The sequence below is a fragment of the Syngnathoides biaculeatus genome, chromosome 6, assembly GCF_019802595.1.
Source record: "Syngnathoides biaculeatus isolate LvHL_M chromosome 6, ASM1980259v1, whole genome shotgun sequence".
Classification (NCBI taxonomy): domain Eukaryota; kingdom Metazoa; phylum Chordata; class Actinopteri; order Syngnathiformes; family Syngnathidae; genus Syngnathoides; species Syngnathoides biaculeatus.
The window spans coordinates 5,003,102-5,025,085 of NC_084645.1; the positions used below are offsets into that span (position 1 = coordinate 5,003,102).

At 44.0% G+C, this 21,984-nt stretch overlaps 2 protein-coding genes across 11 annotated transcripts in view; one reads left to right on the forward strand and one right to left on the reverse strand.

Annotated features, from left to right (window-relative positions):
- The window catches only part of ska1 (spindle and kinetochore associated complex subunit 1), a 56,477-nt gene extending 41,853 nt beyond the window's left edge, over positions 1-14,624 (forward strand). For 7 of the 8 annotated variants that reach the window (XM_061823605.1, XM_061823607.1, XM_061823599.1 and 4 more), the window contains 2 exons: positions 5,862-6,031; positions 9,119-9,384. In XM_061823605.1, coding sequence (XP_061679589.1) covers positions 5,862-6,031; positions 9,119-9,267 — 319 coding nt within the window. In that variant the 3' untranslated portion in view covers positions 9,268-9,384. Of the gene's footprint in view, positions 1-5,861; positions 6,032-9,118; positions 9,385-14,078 lie in introns of those variants that run through there. The other variant, XM_061823606.1, reaches the window with a different exon arrangement.
- lamb1a (laminin, beta 1a) overlaps positions 12,396-21,984 on the reverse strand; it is a 104,504-nt gene continuing 94,915 nt past the window's right edge. For all 3 annotated transcript variants that reach the window (XM_061823597.1, XM_061823598.1, XM_061823596.1), the window contains 2 exons: positions 21,736-21,895; positions 12,396-13,263 (listed from right to left, as the gene is read on the reverse strand). In XM_061823597.1, the coding sequence (XP_061679581.1) occupies positions 13,124-13,263; positions 21,736-21,895 (300 nt within the window). In that variant the 3' untranslated portion in view covers positions 12,396-13,123. The remainder of the gene's footprint in view (positions 13,264-21,735; positions 21,896-21,984) is intronic.

Sequence of the window (21,984 nt, forward strand, 5' to 3'; positions counted from 1 at the left end):
CTTCGTCTGTCATCTGTGTTGCAGTTCTTTCTAGGTCACGGACAACTGAGGTTGGACCAACGTTGTCAAGGTCCAGTGAATAAAATTCATCCGGTGGTCCGTTTCCTTGGCTGAGACAGGCGTCCATCTGTTCCATAAATTTGATTGGTTTGATCCCATCTTCCGTGGCAATCAGGTTTATTCTCAGTGCTGTCAATAGGTCTCTGCCCATTAGATTCACAGGGCAGGTGTTGCTCATAACAAACTTGGTTTCAATTTGTTGGCCATCTTCATCCTCTACCAACACTGGGTGAGACCATAGTTCGCGTTGTGCTAGGCCTCCAGCTCCTATCACTATGATTTGTCTTCTGGAAGCTTTTACTCCCTTAACTGGATCTATCAGGACTGAATGGTCTGCTCCAGTGTCACATAAAAATTTTGTTGGTTTTTTTAAATGGCCCAACTTTGAGCCACCGAAATGGTTTAGTTCTTAAGCGGTCTTCCAGATTTAAGATGGAGAGGTCGAAAACTTGGATTGATGATGCTTCCTCCGGGTCTGGTGGTTCTTCTGGCTCATCACCCTCATCTTCTTCTCCCTCTAATAGTCATTGATCATATTGTGGATTGAATTGGGGGTCTCTTGGTGGTTCTCGGTTGCTCCCTCCCTTCCAGCTGTCCGGGTGGGGGCATTCACGTGCCATGTGTCCCTCTTTCTGGCAGTTGAAACACTTCTTGGGACTCCTGCATTCTCTAGTCAGGTGTCCTGGTTTCCCACAGTTGTAGCACTTCAGGCTTGGTCCCCCTTTTTGTTGACCTTGAACTCTTCTTTGACCTCTTCTTTGCATAGCGTACACCTCAGAGGACTCGTGTGTCTCAGTAGATGTCGCCATTCCTCTTATGGCTGCAGTCAGCGCTGCCATGGCTGTTGTGCTGTCCATTCCCTTCTTTCTTCTATGGTTCTCCTCTGCATGACTGGCCCAGTCCATCAATTGGTTGGTGTTCAAAGTTCTGTGAGTCACACAGTGTTTTTGGATGAACCCGCTGATGTGTGGTTGGAAACCGTCCATAAGGCATTGTCTTAGCTGGCTGTGGTAGGGACCATTGTCGTTAGCATCTTCAGGCAGCCCACTGTTGGTTTTGAATATTCCTTCCAGTGTGATCTTGAAATCATGGACTGATTCTTCTGGTTTTTGGCGGCACTGTCTGATTTTGCTGTAATCTGGTGGCTTCTGGTAAGCTGTCATTACTCGCATCAGTACTTCATTCATCCTGGTAGTCAGGAGGGGGTCATCTGGGTGTAGGATTGGTCCATTGTTTCCTCCACGGGGGTTAAAATTTCCTCTCACTCTTCCCCAACGATGTTTCAGCGCTGTCTTGAATGCTGTCTCCATTTCAGTCCCATTAAGGTGAAAAGAGCTTTTTAGTTCTCTGAAATTAGAACACCAAGAAGCTGGGTCTGTCTCTGGATCCCCCAGGCCTGTACAGGCTTCAGAACATTCAGTTGCTGTCCATGGTCTTGGCACTAGGATGGTGGGTTCGTTATCTCCATCCATCCCATAATGAGGATTGGCAACAGCATACAGTGGGTACATCTCTGCAGCTCCACTTGTAGTTCCACTTGGCCCCGCTGGGTGGCGTTGTTTCCTTGCTGGGGTCTGCTCCTGCCAATCAGATAAGCTGGGGTAGATCTTCACTTTTGTCTCATCAGCTCTCTGACCTCCCCCTCTGGTGGTGATCTGCGAAAATGCAGGGGCTGCAGGATCTGTTGTCTCTCCCAAGTCTTCTTCTTCCTCTTCAGCCCCGCCTTCTGCTGGGCTCAGGCTCATCGCTCGGGTGGTTTCACTTCCTTTTGCGCTTGCAGCTTGCTGGTGTGCGTTTCCTGTTGCTGCTCTCCTTTGTGGCGCGGCTGTTTCTTCATCTGGCTTGATGCCAAGGGCGGCAATCAACCCCCCTCTTTGTCTTTCTCGTCTCTCTCTTTTTCTTTGTTCTTTTTCTTTTATATCTCTCTGCCTTTTAACACACTGGTCTTCCCAAATTTTCAACTTACTTAACTCCATCTGAACTTTCCCTGTCTTCTTTCCCTTTCTCACCTTTTCTTCCCATCGAGTTTTTATGCATGCTTTTAATCTCTTAATTTCTTCTGGATCTTTAAGATCGGAAATAATATTTATTGACCCATTTTTTCAAATACTCAGAACTACCCGGATGATGTCTCTGCATAAATTTCACATCAGGAGGTTCAGTCACCTCTTTTGTCTCTGCTTGTCCCATTTTTTTTTTTTTTCCTTTGTTGCTCCTAAGGCGAGATTTATTTTAGAAAATTCTGAATTTTGACGGGTGTGGTTGGGGCTCATGAACCTCCTCCTCCTCTGCTCTCACTTGTGCAGCGTCCTACAGCGTTTACTCTATTTTAGTTTCACCTAGAAACTTCGTGTATGCAGAAACCTATTCTGGTTAGTCTCACCTAGAGACTTACACGTATTTTACTCTCTATTTTAGTTTCACCTAGAAACTTCGTGTATGCAGAAACCTATTCTGCTTAGTCTCACCAAGAGACTTACACGTATTTTACTCTCTATTAGTTTCACCTAGAAACTTCGTGTATGCAGAAACCTATTCTGCTTGGTCTCACCTAGAGACCTACACGTATTTTACGCGTATGCAGAAACCTATTCTGTCTGTGTCTCACCTAGAGACAAGTTTTAAAAGGCAGGAAGTATCGGAGCGGTCCTCACACACCACTCTTAGTCTCCTATTTTAACGTAATTTTACTACTTGTTAAATCTGGGTTTATTTCTGCTCTATTTTATTTTTAGATGTTAAGTTATACCATATAACCATCCTATGAGACCAAATAAGTTTTATCCTACCTCAGTGACGTGGCCCTGGTCCATTGGGACCCGTCACCCGACAGTCCGGTCCGGCGCTGGATCAGCGATGCGACCGATCCTTCAATGGAGGACACTGGTACCAGATTCTTGGTCTCGTTGATCCCGCGTCGTTCCAGGCGTCAAGCTGTTGGGTTCCCGAGTTTCGGCACCAGAGAAAATGTTAGGTCCAAAGCACGGACTTCTCGCTCAATGTGGTCCCAGGAGCTCACAGCACCAGGATAGAATGATTGAGACAGAGGCAGAGTTATTTTTTACTAAACTGCAGTTTAGCGAGAGCTTGGAGGAGCAGCACATATCCTCCACACCCGCACGTAAGACTCTTTCCGAGCCCCCCCAAAACCACACATTTTATTGAGTTTCACACATAGGGAGGGGGAGAGAGGTTTCACAAGACAAGTAAAGTTGTTATACAGAGACAGTTAATCTTCTCAAGGCCGGGTGTCCTCTGAGTAGACACAGTTCTTCCTGTTACAAAAACCCACAAGAATGCAACTATCATAAATTTGCAGTCACCTTGAGCTCTTAAACTTCCCATAGACAAACAGCACACACACGCATCCCTGCACAGCAACAGAGTAATTAAAAGAGATTTATGACACATGAGGAGATACATTTCACAGGCCTCTGTGAAATGTGTAAGCTTATCTTACATCCCCAAGATCTCACAATACATGGCCGCGGTCGTCCTCTCCTTAATACAATTAATGCAGTCGTCCTCCCCCATGTGCAGAAAAACACCCCCAAAACATGATGCTACCGTACCCATGCTTCACAGTAGGAATGGTGTACTTGGGATGGAACTCATCATTTGTCTTCCTCAAAACACAGTTTGTGGAATTATGACCAAAAAGTTCCATTTTGGTCTCATCTGACCACAAAACGTTCTCCCATGACTCCTCTGTACTATCCAAATGGTCATTGGCAAACTTAAGACGGGCCTTGACATGTCTTTGTTTCAGCAGGGGAACCTTCCATGCCATGCATGATTTCAACCCGTGACGTCTTAGTGTATTACCAACAGTCACCTTGGAAACGGTGGCCCCAGCTCTTTTCAGGTCATTGACCAAGTCCTGTCGTGTAGTCATGGGCTGATTCCTCACCTTTCTAAGGATCATTGAGACCCCACGAGGTGATATCTTGCATGGGGCTCCACTCCGATTGAGATTGACCGTCATGTTTGGCTTCTTCCATTTTCTAATGATTGCTTCAACAGTGGACCTTTTTTCACCAAGCTGCTTGGCAATTTCTCCGTAGCCCTTTCCAGCCGTGTGGAGTTGTACAATTTTGTCTCCGATGTCTTTGGACAGCTCTTTGGTCTTGGCCATATTACAAGTTTGAGTCTTACTGATTGTACGGAGTGGACAGGTGTCTTTATGCAGCTAACGACCTCACACAGATGCATCTGATTCAGGATAATACATGGAGTGGAGGTGGACTTTTAAAGGCGGACTAACAAGTCTTTGAAGGTCAGAATTCTAGTTGATAGACAGGTGTTCAAATACTTATTTTCAGCTGTATCACACAAAGAAATCGTTAAAAAATCCTACGTTGTAATTTCTGGATTTTTCTTTTTAGATTATCTCTCTCACGGTGGACATGCACCTACGATGAAAATTTTAGACCCCTGCATGATTTCTGAGTGGGAGAACTTTCAATACAGCAGTGTTCAAATACTTGTTTTATTCACTGTACCTTTTGGTTGCACTAAAGCAGGGGTGTCCAAAGTTTTTCCTCTAATGACCACATATACCGGAAGGGTACAAGGCTACTTTGAAATTCTTCAACTTTAATTTCAACACAAAACCAATCAGTTATACAGCTGTGGCAAAACGTTTTGAGAATGTCACAAAATTTAGTGACTCGTTTTTTTAATACTGGCAGTTTGAATGTACTGGAGAATGTTATGAAAAGTGATCAGATGAATTGAAATTAAATGTAAAGACCCTATATGACACCAAAATGAACTCCACCTCCCCTCTCCGCCCCCTTTCCACTGCAATTCAGGCCTGACACAGAAAGACCAGGTGATATAATGTTAGTGATTCTCTCATTAACACAGGTGAGAGGGTTGATCAGGACAAGGCTTGATCACTTTGTCATGCTGATTGCGTTACAATTACAGCTTTAAAAGGAGTGTGGTGCTTGAAATCATTGTTGTTCATCTGTTAACCCTGGTTACCTAGGTTACCTAACTCTAACCCTAACCCAAGGAAGCATGTACAGTCATGACTGCGATTCACAGAAAGGGCTTTACAGGCAAAGATATTGCTGCGAGTAAGATTGCACCTAAATTCACCATTTAACAGCTCATCAGGAATTTCAAGGACAGAGGTTCAGTTGCTGCAAAAAGGCTACACAGGGCGCCCCAAAAAGTCCACCAAATGAATCTAATTTGTCAAATAAGGCCTTTGACCTTTAGGAAATACTTCAGTAAAGCATAGTAAAATCTCACAAAAAAATCTCAAAACACTGAAGCAGCAAACTTTGTGAAAACGAATATCTTGTCATTCTCAAAACTTCTGTCCACGATTGTATGTTATGTATATTTTATAGTCATTTAAAAAAAACTGATTGATTGCAGTTTTCTGTGAAAGGTAACAAAGATAGTTGAAGATTTTTTTTACGTTTTGGGGCTCCCTGTCACACTATCCCACTCAACTATTTGTCTAATATGGGACCTGCAATTGTCCGGTGACCAGTTCAGGGTGTAAATCAACTGGGATAGGTTCCAGCACATCTGACATTCTTGTGAGGATGAGCAGTACAGAGGATGGATGCTGGATTTATCCTTTATATCAGTTATAAAAATGAGGAAAAAAAAACACACGCAATATCTTAAAACACAAATGTGCAAATATATATATATATATATATATATATATATATATGTGTGTGTGTGTGTGTGTGTGTGTGTGCATGCATGCGTGTTGGTGTGTGTACATATTATGTTTAAACAAAACATTCTAATCACTGAACTTCTGCCTTACACAGGTATATGAAAGGACGCCTGTCATATGATCAAATCAACAAAGCAGTGGAAAATATTAACACAGCTGTTGTAGCCAAATATAACATTTTCCATCAGCCTTTGAAAACACTTAACAACCATGCACGCAAGCTGTACCAGCGTTTCAAGGATCAGGAGACTAAAGACACTAGAGGTACAAAATATTCAAGTGAAAGCCTTTCTTTTATTGTTAGAGTCTTTTATGTATGACATGCTTATTCAAGTGGTTCTTAGCCTTGGTTCGGTTGAATCTCCAGGGTTCAGTGAGTCAGTCAGGAAGTTTGCTAACATCATGACACACTGTGTGCGTTTGTGTGTGTCCATCTGTCTGTAAAAGCTTTTTCACACCGCACTTTCTATGGCCAGATGTGATTTTTCCGTTTATAGATAGTGAAGGAAAAGTGAGGGATGCTGTCAAGCTGAAGGAGTCCTATCGGGCATTTCTGGCCTGTGGGACTCCCGAGGCAGGTTATAGGTTTCGGCTGGCCAAGCGGAATGCGGCTTCGGTGGTCGCTGAGGCAAAAACCCGGGCGTGAGAAGAATTCGATGAGGCCATGGAGAACGACTTCAGGACGGCTTCGAGGAAATTCTGGTCCACCATCTGGCGTCACAAGACAGGGAAGCAGTGCACTGTCAACACTGTGTATAGTGGGAATGGGGTGCTGCTGACCTCAACTCGGGATGTTGTGAGTCAGCCGCGATAGCTCATCTCCGCGGAGTGGATCGGACGGGGAGGCGGTTTGGCCATGATCGCATATCATCTGAATATGGCTCGAAACAATACGTTATTATTGCCCTGGTAATTTCACTCGGTTGTGTGAATTTCTCTTCTTCGAAAAGAGCTTGAGCTTGAAAAGAGTTCACCTCCACTCCATGTATTATCCTGAATCAGATGCACCTCTGTGAGGTCGTTAGCTGCATAAAGACACCTGTCCACTCCGTACAATCAGTAAGACTCAAACTTGTAATATGGCCAAGACCAAAGAGCTGTCCAAAAACACCAGAGACAAAATTGTACAACTCCACATGGCTAGAAAGGGCTACGGAGAAATTACCAAGCAGCTTGGTGAAAAAAGGTCCACTGTTGGCGCAATCATGAGAAAATAGAAGAAGCTAAACATGACAGTCAATCTCAATTGAATTGGAGCCCCATGCAAGAGATCACCTCGTGGGGTCTCAGTGATCCTTTGCGGCGTGAGGAATCAGCCCATGACTACACGACAGGATTTGGTCAATGACCTAAAAAGAGTTGGGACCACCATTTCCAAGATGACATTGTAATGCAGAAAGACGTCATGGTTTGAAATCATGCATGGTACGGAAGGTTCCCTTGCTTAAACCAGCACATGTCAAGGCCTGTCTTAAGTTTGCCAATGACCATTTGGATGATACAGAGGAGTCATGGGATAAAGTTTTGTAGTCAGATGAGACCAAAATTTTACTTTTTGATCATAATTCCACTAACTGTTGTTTGGAGGGAGACAAATGATAAGTTCCATCCCAAGAACACCATCCCTACTGTGAAGCACGGGGGTGGTAGCATCATGTTTTGGGGGTGTTTTTCTGTACATGGGACAGGACGGCAGCTGCAATGTATTAAGGAGAGAATGACTGCAGCCATGTATTGTGAGATTTTGGGGAACAACCTCTTTCCCTCTGTCAGAGCATTGAAGATGGGTTGTGGGTGGGTCTTTGAACATGACAATGACCCGAAGCACACAGCCAGGCAAACCAAGGAGTGGCTCCGTAAGAAGCATATTAAGGTTCTGGCATGGCCTAGCCAGTTTCCAAACCTAAACCCAATAGAAAATCTTTGGAGAGAGCTGAAATTCCGTGTTTCTCAGCGACAGCCCAGAAACCTGTCAGAGCTAGAGATCATCTGTGTGCAGGAGTGGGCCAAAATCCCTTCTGCAGTGTGTGCAAACCTGATGAATAACTACAGGAAACATTTGACCTCTGTAATTGCAAACAAAGTCTCCTGTACCAAATATTAACATTGGTTTTCTCAGATGTTCGAATACTTATTTGCAGCTGTATCACACAAATAAATCGGTAAAAAAATCATACATTGTGATTTCTGTTTTTTTCTTTTTAGATTATCTCTCTCACAGTGGACATGCACCTACGATGAAAATTTCAGGCCCCTCCATAATTTCTAAGTGGGAGAACTTGCAATATAGCACGATGTTCAAATACTTATTTTCTTCATTGCATTTTGCTCATCACTCGCCACAGGCTAAACCAATATCTGTATTTCTTTAAGACAATTTGGGTAGTGGCTTCAATATACCATATGCACTGACTACAACTAGAGTGGTTCCCTGTAGTTATGAAAGTACTCTAATTCTTTCCTTGAAGTCGTTTAGTAATGTGAATTTTTTGGAAGTATAAGCGCTTTTTATATGTAAATAGCCTAATCCATTCCAAGCCCCTAACACCCTGCCAAGAAAAAGCAATCAAAGTACATCAGGTAAAGAATACTACAAATGATGTCCATTTATCTTTGGCGTTGGGCGACTATGTGAAGAAAAGGGTGAGTGACAAGCAAAAGGCAACATTGGGGATGGGGGAGGAGGCAAATATTTGACAGGCGAGAGAAAACATACGTAAAAACGTACGAATGCACACAATTTAATTCCACTTAAGTTTCTTGGCGCCCATGGTAAAGAAAGATGAATAAACTTTCAAAAATCTCAAATCAAAAAATATTTTACACTTCCAATTTGATCTAGCTTGTGACAGTATGTGAAAGCGCTAGGTGACGAGTGTCCAAGGGAAAAGAAAAGCATCATGAGTAAAGATTGACGTCCCTCCTAGCCAATGGGATGCCAGGATGATGCTACGACGATAGCCAGTGGGAGAGCACCTCTATGACGTCACACAAACCAAGATACAGGATGTGCATCATGGGTAAAGATTGAGGTCCCTTCTAGCTAATGGAATGTGAGGAAGGTGCTAAGGTCATAGCCAATGAGAGAGTAACTCTATAGCATCACACAAACCAAGATACAGAATGTTTCCGTTCAATGGAATTTTGGGGCTGCTAATCCAATGCCCATTTTTTCTTTTCGTATCCTGAAATTTCCTTCGTAACAAGAGGTAATATTTTTCTGGGGATGGATTTCTTCACCAGAATTTTTCGTGACTTGAGACTTTCGTATGTAGAGGAACCTCTGTTCATGCATGCTCTTGATGTTCTTTCAGATCAGAATGAGAATGGTCTCAGTTGTTTTTGTTTCAGGTCACTATTTTGTGGTGGAAGAAGATTTTCGCGAACTTGCTCAGATGAAGGTGGACAAGCGATTGCAGGTAATTCTGAACATGTTGCGGCACTGCCAACGCCTGCGAGAGTTGCGAGGAGGAGGCATTACCCGTTATATCTTATTATGAATAACCAACACTTAATCGAGGCATTACCCATTACATGTTATTAAATATGCAACACCAAGTTTTCTTGAGATGTTTTCAAGTTGATGTTATTATAAATAAACAATATTGTGTACCTGAGGTTCCTTGAATTTGTATTTTCTGCCATTTTTTGGGACAGTTTTGTAGGTAGCTATCAGAATCTTCCATCCATGTAAAAGCTTTCCAAAGCTGAAGCTTATGCTATCTGAGATGAGAGGTAGCGTACAGGCTGGGTCTGATAACCAGTCGCAGAGCTGACAGTCAGCAACCTTAAACATTATCAATCACGCACATTCACATGTAAACAATTTAGTTCATGCTTTTCTTTCATAAAGAGAGCCACAAGCACGTGAAGAACATGCAAAAGCAGCCAAAAGGATAGTTGTAAATTTTAAAAAACCCTTTTATTATATTAAAAAAATGATTACATGATAAATGAGGGATACATTGTGTTCTTTTAAAACCGTACTTTTCCCAAATGCATCCATGGTGGTGTATAGTCCATTATGTTTGTGTGCCTTTGGGGTGATTGGTGTGTCGTGTTGTTGGGACTATTGTCTAGTGCTACCTCTTTGAAGTTGCAAGACTGGCACGTGGGTAGGACTAAATTGAATGGTCCATAAATGGTTCAGTTCCTACGTGGAGGAAAGGAAGCGCACAATCTCAACAAATAGCAATGACCTAAGGAGTCCCTCACGGGTCAGTTCTTGGACCCCACCTGTTCAGCCTATAAATGCTAGTCTTGGGTCAATATCTTCAGAACTTTCATTTTGACTATCATAGCTATGCAGATGACTCACAATTACAGTGCCGTGGAAAAGCAGTTGTCCCCCTCCTGATTTCAATATTTTTTTTGCATATTTATCACACAGAAAAGTTACAAATCATCAAACCAATTTTAATCACTCACAACCACAAATTCAAAATCCAGTTTCAAAGGACGATTAAATCTATTCAGGCGCACACACACACACAAAACACCCTCTCTGACCCTCCGTGAAAAAGTAATTGACCCTGAATCTAATAATGGGTTTTGCCGCCCTTGGCAGCAATATCTGAAATCAAGTGTTTGCGATGATTGGTGATGTCTTTCACATCGCTCCGGATGACATTTCTCCCACTCTTCTAACCATAATTTTTTGAACTCCGCCATATTGGGGGATTTTCGAGCATGAACTGCCCGTTTAAAGTCACAACATAGTATCTCAATTGGATTTAAATCTGGACTTTGACCTGGCCACTCCAAAACCTTAAAGTCCAACAGACACTAAAAGTATGATTTTTAGTGTTTTTCATTTAAAAAAATAAATAAATAAAGGCAGCCGGAATGGACCCATCTGTTTTTCACCACACAACATGATTTTGACATAAACGGCTTTTTGTAATTCCTGCCATGAAAATCCTCTCAAGCGATTTGTTTTGGAAAAGCGGGAAGTAATTTTATTTGCAGACACCGACTCAGGCGGGCTGTGTGTTTATACCACTTTTAAATGCGGGAAGGTAGCTCTTTGTTCCTTCGTTGTTAGCCAAAATGCCGGCTCGTATTGCTGAATATTGCTCGAACACTTGGGAGGATGGATTTAGTCTTCACAATTTTCCAAAATACCTGGTTCGTCGTGAAAAATTGATTGCACGAGTGCAAAGGACAAGAGCTTCGTGGGTTCCAAATGACAGGTAGGTGTGTCTAGAGCGATTAAAAAAAAATACTTTGGGGGGGACGACGTAATCCTTCTTTCAGTGAGCGACGACAACGCTCGCGACCGGGCCGTGGTGGCTCATCGTATAACTGGTAGAAGATGGATGAACATGCAACATTTGCAGTTAGCTTGAAGAAATGGGTGCTAGTGAAAGCTATCCCCGTAAGGATGTCAGGATTTGGGGTTAAAATCACTGGAGTATGTTCACTGCATTGTGCGTCATTCCTTACACAAAACGAATCACTCATCATACGAGTACATCGATCCTTAATGGGCCACAAACAAAGTTCAACCAACAAATAATTTGGTCTATCACTCTTTGGGTTTTCAGTACATTTTTTCACTGGACAAATCAGTCTTCAGTTTGTCAGTACACCAGTTCACTTAAGTCCCTCACCCATCTGCACAGCTGCCGGATGGTGGCTGCTCATTGGTCATTCATCGAAATGAGTGACAACACTGGCAAATTGCAAATCATATGGCAGTACGTTGAATGAAGTTCCATTCCTGCTCACACTCTGGCTGCTCATTGGGTAGTCACTGAGGATTCAGAATTGAGTAACAGAACGCTCAAGGAGTTCTGTTTCTTCTCCCAGCTGACTTGCTTGCTTTATAGCGGCCAAGCTAAAATAATGTGTAATTTCATAAACATTCAGTTGAGGTTGTCAACTAAAAAGATGAATTCACGAATGAAACATCACTGGGCACACCAGAGGCACAAGAGTCCTTGAACATGACAGGGTGACGGATGGCTGTCTTGAGTTTGCTGTCATTTGTGGTTACTTGGAAAACTTACAATATATAAGGGACAACAAAAGACATTAATGACATTAACTTCCAATTCCAGGACACTTCAATTTCCTGCAGCAGCCAAGGATGATTTTGTATTTTATTTTCAGTCTGGGAAAAATTGTTACCTTTGTGAAGCTATGTAAGTGGCTGAACAACCTCAAGTTAAAATTTATTGCATGAATTATTTAAAATCAGTTAATATGATGGCAAAATCAAGATGAAGAAATACATTTGTATATCTACTTACAAAAGTCTTTACTAAGAAGATTCACGGTACGAAAAGCCTCCCTGGAAAATTTTTGTCTCAAGTTCCGAAGGAAATTCAGGACACGAAAGGAAAAAATGGTGCTTGATTCCACCAAGCGTAAACATCCTGTACTGTATCTTGGTTTGAAAGCAGCGTGATAGAGCTCCTCTCCCATTGGCCACAGCTGGAGTGTCTTACTGGTATCACATTGGCTAGGAGGGACGTCAATCTTTTGCCATAATGCACATCCTGTCACTTAGTACATGTGGCCCAATCGAGCGCGACCCCCTATTGGGTAGCACGGAATGGATTAGGCTATTTACTTCTAAAATGTGTTTCTACTTACGAAAGTTTCATATTACAAAATGACTTCAGGAACAGATGAATTTGGTAAGTAGCGGGATCACTTCATCCTGGACTATATTTCAAATAGAACATAAAATAAATAAATGAATAAATAAAATGAATGCTGATTCCAAGCTTTTGGCCATACGTGTAGAACTTAATTCTTGCAGTCTATCCATCCATTGTCTTAGCCACTTACCCTCACGAGGGTCATGGGAGTGCTGGCGCCAATCCCAGTTGTCAGGAGGCAGGGTACATTATGAACTGGTTGCCAGCAAACCGCAAGGCACATGGAGACAGACAACACTCACACAATCTCACATTGGCGGAATTTAGAGTCTCCAACTAATGCATGTACAGTATTTGGGATGTGGGAGGAAAACCCAAGTAGGCCCAGAGAGAACATGCACACTCCACACAGGCGGGGCTGGGATTTGAACCCCGGTCCTCAGAACTGTAAGGCCAATGCTCTACAGCTTCTCCACCGTGCTGCATGCAGTCAAATTATTTATCAATCAAATTCTAACAGTGAAATAAATAAAAAATTGTGAAATAAATGACACGACTACAATAAATGACATTACATTTTTATTTGGCTTTACTGTTATGAAAACATCGAAGTGATCTACTGCATATACTGCATAGCAACCAGATTGACACATTAACATAAGGTAAAACAATTAAATTCATTAGTTCCGAGTACAAATTTGGAATTTCCATTGTGGTCTTTATTTTGAACTAAAGGGATCCTTTGATCTTAGAATAAACAGGTGTTGTACACTGTAACTTTGTGGCTTATCTCCTGCAGCAACTCCTTCACTGAGTTTTCCAGGTCCACCAGCTGTTCTGCCTTGACTTCCAGGGCATGATGGTTGACCTCAAATGATTTTTCTAGCTCTGAAATGTGAAATGATAGCAATAGTGAGCTATAAATGATTGGGCATATGCAATTTTAAATTTTAGGATTTCACTTTCCCCAAGATTGTGTACACTTGGTGAGGTAATCATAACTGACCTGCCTAATGAATCAGTGTTCCCTTGCTACAATTGAGTTCACTTTATGCGGTCTTGCTATTACAGTGTGTGTGTATTTTTTTTTTTTATGTAGCAGGCTTCATAGGCACATTATATTGTGTATCATGATTCGCTAAGGGAAAACCCGCGTTGTGTTCTGCATCCTGATTGGCAAAGGGACAGTTGACCATTGTCAATCAATCGCCTCCATGCCAAGTGTCTTGGACAGTACAGAATTCTTTTAGGTTACCTAATTTACATAGTTTTTCGATGCTACTAGTATGGCTCTTTAGTGCTGAAGTGGAAGAAGAGGATAGAAGTGTTGAGAAAGACGAAGAGGATGGACGAACACTTGATCGCTGGACAACCATGGCCAATGTACTTGAGTGGACTGCACAAGAATGTTATCCTTTGCTATTTTGTTCATTACAGGTCTCAAACATAACCAAAAGTGTCATGTCTATTTCTAAGAATATTCTGAGCAAGAAGAAAAAAGAGCGGCAAGCACGGCTCGCTATATTTTTTACCGCGAAGGTGCTTCAGCAGGAAAAAAGATGCTACAGCAGAGGCGCACCAGTCTGCCTGTGGAACTGTAAAATACACCAGAGTCACTATTAATTTCTTGTGTGTGTCCAACCTCACGTATTGGTCATTAAAATTTGTCCTTTCTAAAAATCTGAATATTTTTATTTTGATAGGGAAATGCCGGTCCAGGTCTTCCTCCACAATGAAGCAGAAGAAAATGGATGGAGGGATGTTTCTATATTCATTTCTCAAATAAATGTTTGCCCTCAAACAGGTTTTGATCTTTGCTTTCATTGTAAACTACAGTAGTGTAGTTTTTTTTGTATTTAACAAGCTTTTAACTTTGAGAGTGTTTAAATAAGAGAAATGTGACAAAATCTTAATCCCTGCCAGAGAAAGGTTTATAGTGTGGCTAGTGGTTTACCAGCCATAAAAACGATATAATAAATGAAAATAAATGTACTGTATTTGAAAAAACATATAGTAAATGATAAAAAAACTGTAAATGAAAAAAAAAACCCTGTTGAAAAAGAACTGTTAAATAAAACATGCATAATAAATGAAAAAAAAAAAAAGAAATGCAGCCCTATGGGGGCACAAACCAGTGCAATCTGTAGGCCGGTCCCAAGCCCGGATAAATGCAGAGGGTTGCGTCAGGAAGGGCATCCGGCGTAAAAACTATGCCAAACAAATATGAGCGTTCATCTAAAGAATCCCATACTAGATCGGTCGTGGCCCGGGTTAACAACGCCCGCCCCCGGCACTGCTAACCTGCAGGGCGTCGGTGGAAATTCAGCTACTGTGGGTCGAAGACAAAGAAGAGGAGGAAACCGGATCCAGCGTCAGAAGAAAAAGAGGAATGCACAGAGCCTACAACTGAGTGTAGGGACTTTGAATGTTGGGACTATGACAGGAAAAGCACAGGAGTTGGTTGACATGATGATTAGGAGAAAGGTTGATATTCTGTGCATCCAAGAGAGCAGGTGGAAAGGTAGTAAGGCTAGAAGTTTGGGAGCAGGGTTTAAATTATTCTACCACGGAGTAGATGGGAAGAGAAATGGAGTAGGGGTTATTTTAAAGGAAGAGCTGGCTAAGAATGTCTTGGAGGTGAAAAGAGTATCAGATCGAGTGATGAGACTAAAATTTGAAATTGAGGGTGTTATGTACAATGTGGTTAGCGGCTATGCCCCACAGGTAGGATGTGACCTAGAGTTGAAAGAGAAATTCTGGAAGGAACGACATGAAGTAGTTCTGAGCATCCCAGACAGCGAGAGAGTTGTGATTGGTGCAGATCGTAATGGACATATTGGTAAAGGAAACAGGAGCGATGAATAAGTGATGGGTAAGTATGGCATCCAGGAAAGGAACTTTGAGGGACAGATGGTGGGGGACTTTGCAAAAAGGATGGAGATGGCTGTAGTGAACACTTATTTCCAGAAGAGGGAGGAACATATAGTGACCTACAAGAGTGGAGGTAGAAGCACGCAGGTGGGTTATATTTTGTGCAGATGATGTAATCTGAGGGAGATAACTGACTGTAAAGTAGTGGTAGGGGAGAGTGTAACTCGACAGTATAGGATAGTGGTGTGTAGGATGACTCTGGTGGTGGGTAGGAAGATTAAGAAGACAAAGGTAGAGCAGAGAACGATGTGGTGGAAGCTGAGAAAGGAAGAATGTTGTGCGGCCTTTCAGAAAGAGGTAAGACAGGTTCTCGATGGACAGCAGAAGCTCCCGGAAGACTGGACTACAACAGCCAAGGTAATTAGAGAGACAGGCAGAAGAGTACTTGGTGTGTCTTCTGGTAGGAAAGGGGAGAAGGAGACTTGGTGGTGGAACCCCAAAATACAGGGAGTCATACAAGGAAAGACATTTGTGAAGAAGAAGTGGGACACTGAGAGGACTGAGGAGAGGCGAAAGGAGTACATGGAGATGCGACGTAGGGCAAAGGTAGTGGTGGCAAAGGCTAAACAAGAGGCATATGAAGAGATGTACACCAGGTTGGACACGAAAGAAGGAGAAGAGGATCTCTACAGGTTGGCCAGACAGAGGGATAGAGATGGGAAGGATGTGCAGCAAGTAAGGGTGATTTAGGATGGAGATGGAAATTTGTTGACTGGTGCCAGTAGTGTGCTAAATAAAAGGAAAGAATACTTTGAGAAGTTGATGAATGAAGAAAATGACAGAGAAGGAAGAGTAGAAGAAACAAGTGTGAAGGACCAGGAAGTGGCAATGACAAGCAATGATGAAGTTCAAAAGGCAGTACAAATGATGAAAAATTGAAAGGCAGTTGGTCCTGATGACATACCGGTGGAGGTATGGAAGCAATTTCGAGAGATGGCTGTGGAGTTTTTGACTAACTTATTCAACAGAATAGTCGCGGGAGAAAAGATGCGTGAAGAATGGAGGAAAAGTGTTCTAGTTCCCATTTATAAGAACAAAGGCGATGTTCATAGCTGTGGGAATTATTGAGGAATAAAGTTAATGAGCCACACAATAACGTTATGGAAAAGAGTCGTGGAGGCTGGACTCAGGACAGAAGTAAGTATCTGCGAGCAACAGTATGGTTTCATGCCTAGAAAGAGTACCACAGATGCCTTGAGGATGCTTGTGGAAAAGTACAGAGAAGGTCAGAAGGAGCTACATTGTGTCTTTGTGGATCTAGAGAAAGCCTATGACAGAGTACCAAGAGAGGAACTGTGGTACTTCATGCGTGCATCAGGGATCAGCTCTGAGCCCCTTCCTGTTTGCAGTCGTAATGGATAGGCTGACAGATGAGGTTAGACTGGAATCCCCTTGGACCATGATGTTCGCAGATGATATTGTGATGTGCAGTGAAAGCAGGGAGCATGCAGAGGAACAATTAGAAAGATGGAGACATGCACTGGAAAGGAGAGGAATGAAGATTAGCCGAAGTAAAACAGAATATATCTGGATGAATGAGAGAGGTGGAGGGGGAAGAGTGAGGCTACAGGGAGAAGAGATAGCAAGGGTGGACAACTTCAAGTATTTAGGGTCAAAAATCCAGAGCAATGGTGAGTGTGGTAAGGAAGTGAAGAAACGGGTCCAAGCAGGTTGGAACAGCTGGCGGAAGGTGTCTGGTATGTTATGTGGATGTTTTGGAGACAAGATTCGAGAGAGCAGACTTCGATGGTTTGGACATGTTCAGAGGCGAGAGAGTGAGTATATTGGTAGAAGGGTGCTGAGGATGGAGCTGCCAGGCAAAAGAGCGAGAGGAAGACCAAAGAGAAGGTTTATGGATGTGGTGAGGGAAGACATGAGGGCAGTTGGGGTTAGCTGTGGCGACCCCTAACGGGACAAGCCGAAAGGAAAAGAAGAAGAAGATAAATGAAAAAAAGAACATCCTGGAAACAAAAAAAAAAGAAAAAAATCCATTTCTCCTCCACAGATTTCACTTTTTGGGAATGTAACCCCCCACATTAAACAAGAGAACACTGTATACCTGGGGGCTCAAACTGTCGGCCCGGCGGGCCTTTACAGCTCATATGACGATATTTTGTGTCCCCCACCTTAATACAAAAGTGTGTTCATCCAGCCCGCGAGTTTTTTTATGTATGGCACTTTTACAATTTGTGCGGAGCTGATAAACCTACCGATCACGTTGGGGCATATGGCTCTCGGGCGAGATATCAACTAGCTTGATACAAGCAGAGAAATTTTTTTCAGTGACTGAAATTTAAACCAGCGTCCTTGTTCATCTTATTTTGTGTTGAAAAAATAAGAAATGTGTTTGAGAAGATTGGATTTATTATTTTTATTTCTAATTTAAACTGCATGTAAAAGTGCATCTGCAGCCCAACCTCAGCTAAAGTGCGTCCACCGGCCCTAAGGTAAATTGAGTTTTCATGAATTATTAACTACTGCTAAGAAAACAATTCTAGTAATCTGGAAAAACAAACAAGTGCCTAAATTTTATCATAGAATGGATGATTGTGGTGTGCAAGGACACTTCAGGTTACAGCTCTCCCTATCAGTGCTTCTTTTTGTATTTGAGATTATTGGGACACTTTGCTCACGTATGCCTGGGCACGACTCTGATACACCCGCCATGAACTTTTAGATCTTGGATACCGAAAAAACAGCAAGTCTCGAGCCACTTTCAACACAAACACGAGACCGCCAGACTCGCCGTCGATTGTTGTCAGGCGAGCAAAGCGGAGCAAGTGGAGGGGAAACAGAAGTGGGGCCTTCAGTCCGGCCACCTGCTCAGGCTAAAGAACCCACACAGACCACTTCTTCCAAACCTGTACCTTACCAACGCCAGATCCATTGCCAACAAAACAGACAAGCTGGAACTACAAGTTCTTCTCACTGCTGTCCTTAGCAGTTGCTTTCTGGGGCCGCATCGTTGAAAATTCACTTGTAGTAAATGAAAAATAACAAAATGTGAACACAGCTGCACAGAGATGCTACCGAGCTGAGGTACTCAAACGGAATGACCAAGTGAAGCTCAAAAAGCTGAGCAGAACCTGTCCGTTTCAGCATCTAAACGGTCACGGCGACATCTACCGGCAGTTGTTCATACATCAAATTCTGGTCGCAAGAGGAAGTAAAAAATTGTCCTGGCAGTAGGTCGTATCTCGAAAAACTAGTCTGTCAAGTTAATCGTATGTCAAGGTACCATAGCATTATTGGAAATAAAACTGACAAAACAATTTCAAATACTTCTATATTCTTATTGATTAAAAAAAAGATAAACTTATAATGGAATTAGTCAATTTTTCTCCCACTGTGGGACAATGTTTTTTTTTTTTGAAGGAAGCAATTAAAAGGTTATGACCGAGTGCAAGGTGAGGCAATGTGCTCTGCATGGAGACATCAATTTTCCTTTAATGCTCCTGAAGTCGTGCCACTGTGATGTATTTAAATGTCTTTCATGAACATGAATGTCTGACCAACATAATTTTACTCATTCAGTCCTCTAATGTTGTTTGCATTTCTGGCTCATGCTAATAATGTTTGATCCATCCATCCAATCATTATCTACAGATTTTTTGGGTCAAGTCGCGGGGGAAGTAGCTTCAGCAGGGATACCCAGACTTCCCTTTCCCCAGCCATTTCTTCCAGCTCTTCCGGAGGGATCCCGGGGCGTTCCCAAGCCAGCCGAGAGACATAATCTCTCCAGCGTGTCCTGGGTCATCCTCGGGGTCTGTTTCCAGTGGGAGATGGCTGGAACACATCACCAGGGAGGCGTCAGGGAGGCATCCGAATCAGATGCCCCTGCCACCTCATCTGTCTCCTCTCAATGCGGAGGAGTAGCGGCTGGACACTGAGCCCCTCCTGGATGACTGAGCTTCTCACCCTATTTCTAAGGGAGAGCCCGGACACCCTGCGGAGGAAACTCATTTTGGCTGCTTGTATCCGGGATCTTGTTCTTTTGGTCACAACCCACAGTTCATGCCCATAGGTGAGGGTAGGAATGTAGATTGGTAAACTGAGAGCTTCGCTTTTTGATTTAGCTCCCTCTTCACCACAACGGACCGATACAAAGTCCGCATCACTGCAGACGCTGTACCGATCCATCTGTCGATCTCCCGCTCCATTCTTCCCTCACTCGTGAACAAGACTCCAAGATACTGGAACTCCTCCACTTGGGGAAGGATCTCATCCTCGACCTGGAGAGGGCACACCACCCTTTTCTGACTGTGGACCATAGTCTCGGATTTAGAGGTGCTGATTCTCACTCCAGCCGCTTCACACTCGGCTGCGAATCGCTCCAGTGAGAGCTGCAGATCACGGCTTGATGAAGCCAACAGAACCACATCATCTGCAAAGAGCAGAGATGCGATGCTGAGGCCACCAAACTGGACACCCACTATGCCTCGACTGCGCCTAGAGATTCTGTCCATAAAAGCTATGAACAAAATCAGTGACAAAGGGCAGCCTTGACGGAGTCATCTCTCACCAGATACGAGTCCGACTTATTGCCGGCAATTCGGACCAAACTCTGATAGCGGTCGTACAGGGACCGAACAGCTCGTATCAGGGGGTTCGGTACCCTATCCTCTCAAAGAACCTCCCACAAGACTCCCCGAGGAACACGGTTGAACGCCTTCTCCAAGTCCACAAAACACATGGACTCTTGAGGAACCTGCCGAGGGTGTAGAGCTGGTCCACTGTTCCACTAGGATGAAAACCTCATTGTCCCTCCTGAATCCGAGATTTGACTTCCAGATGGACCCTCCTTTCCAGCACCCCTGAATAGACCTCTCCATGGCCTCACCGAACTCCACCCATGCCCGCGTTTTTGCCTCAGCGACCACCGAAGCAGCATTCCTCTTGGCCAGCCGATACCTATGAGCTGCCTCAGGAGTCTCACAGGCCAGAAATGCCCGATAGGACTCCTTCTTCAGCCTGACAGCATCCCTCACTGTTGGTGTCCACCAACGTGTTCGTGGGTTGCCGCTACAACAGGCACCGACCACCTTACGGCCCCAGCTCCGGGCGGCCGCCTCAGCAATGGTGGCACGAAACATCGTCCACTCGGATTCAATGTCCCCCGCCTCCTCTGGGATGTGAGCAAAGTTCTTTCGGAGGTGGGAGTTGAAATTCCTTCTGACAGGGGTATCTGCCAGCCGTTCCCAGAGGACTCTCACAATACGTTTGGGCCTGTCACGTCGGACTGGCATCTTCCCCCACCATCGGAGCCATCAGTTGACAGCTCCGCCCCTCTCTTCACCTGAGTGTCCAAGACATGTAGTTGCACGTCCGATGACCCGACCACAAACTCGATCATCGAACTGCGACCGAGGGTGTCCTGGTGCCAATTGGACATGTAAACACCGTTATGTCTGAACATTGTGTTTGTTATGCACAATCCGTGATGAGCACAGAAGTCCAGTAACAGAACACCACTTGGGTTCTGATCGGGAAGGGGGCGGGGGGGGGGGGTCGTTCTTCCCAATCACACGCTTCTAGGTCTCAATGTCATTGCCCACCTGGACATTGAAGTCCCCCAGTAGAATGATGGAGTCGCCAGAGGAGGCGCTCTCCAGCACTCCCTCTAAGGACTCCAAAAAAAGGTGGGTACTCTGCACTACTGTTTGGCGCATAAGCACAAACAACAGTCAGGGCCCGTCCCCCTACTTGCAGGCGGAGGGCGACTACCCTATCATCCACCAGGGTAAACCCCAACGTACAGGCCCCGAGCCGGGTACAAGTGTACCTACACCTGCTCGGCCTCTCACCCTGTGGGCAACTCCAGAGTGGAACAGAGTCCAACCCCTGTCAAGAAGATGCCAGAGCCCTCGTGGTGGGTAGAGGTGAGTCTGACTAAATCTAGTCGGAACTTCTCGACCTCACGCACCAACTCGGGCTCCTACCCTGCCAAAGAGGTGACATTCCATGTCCCTAGAGCTAGTTTCTGTAGCCGGGGATCGGATCGCCAAGGTCGATGCCTTTGGCCACCACCCAGCTCAAATTGCACCCGACCCCTAAGGCCCCTCTCACAGGTGGTGAGCCCATGGGAAGGGGGACCCATGTTACCCTTTCGGGCTGTGCCTGGCCAAGCACCATGGGTGCAGGCCCGGCCACAAGGCGCTCGCCTTCGAGCCCCACCTCCAGGCCTGGCTCCAGAGGGGGGCCCCGGTGACCCGTGTCCGGGCAAGGGAAACCAAGATCCAATTTGTGTGGTTATCATAGGGGTTATAAAATGTTCGATTTAGGGGGAAAATTGGTAACTACGGCTCAAAAGAAATGTAGTCCTGTTGCTGCACAAGAACTGCAATAGATGGTAATGCAATTCATATAGAACCGCTGACTGATAGGTCTTCTGATGAGCATTCGATCACTACAAAGTAAATAGACTGTCACCTTTGAGAATCTGCAGCTTGTCACTGGCTTGCAACAGCAGCTCCTTGGCTTCTTGCTGCAATAATTCTGCCCTCTTATTTGCATTAGCAACAGCATTCCCCTTTAGATCAATTAGATGCGCTACAGTGGAGTACTTGTCCTTAAGTTCGGAGTCGATGTCCTTCATGATGAAAAGAAAAGGATAAATGGTGATTTGCAAATGAAATGTCATGGTCCTTTTATTGTAGGATCAATTTTTATACAGGAGCC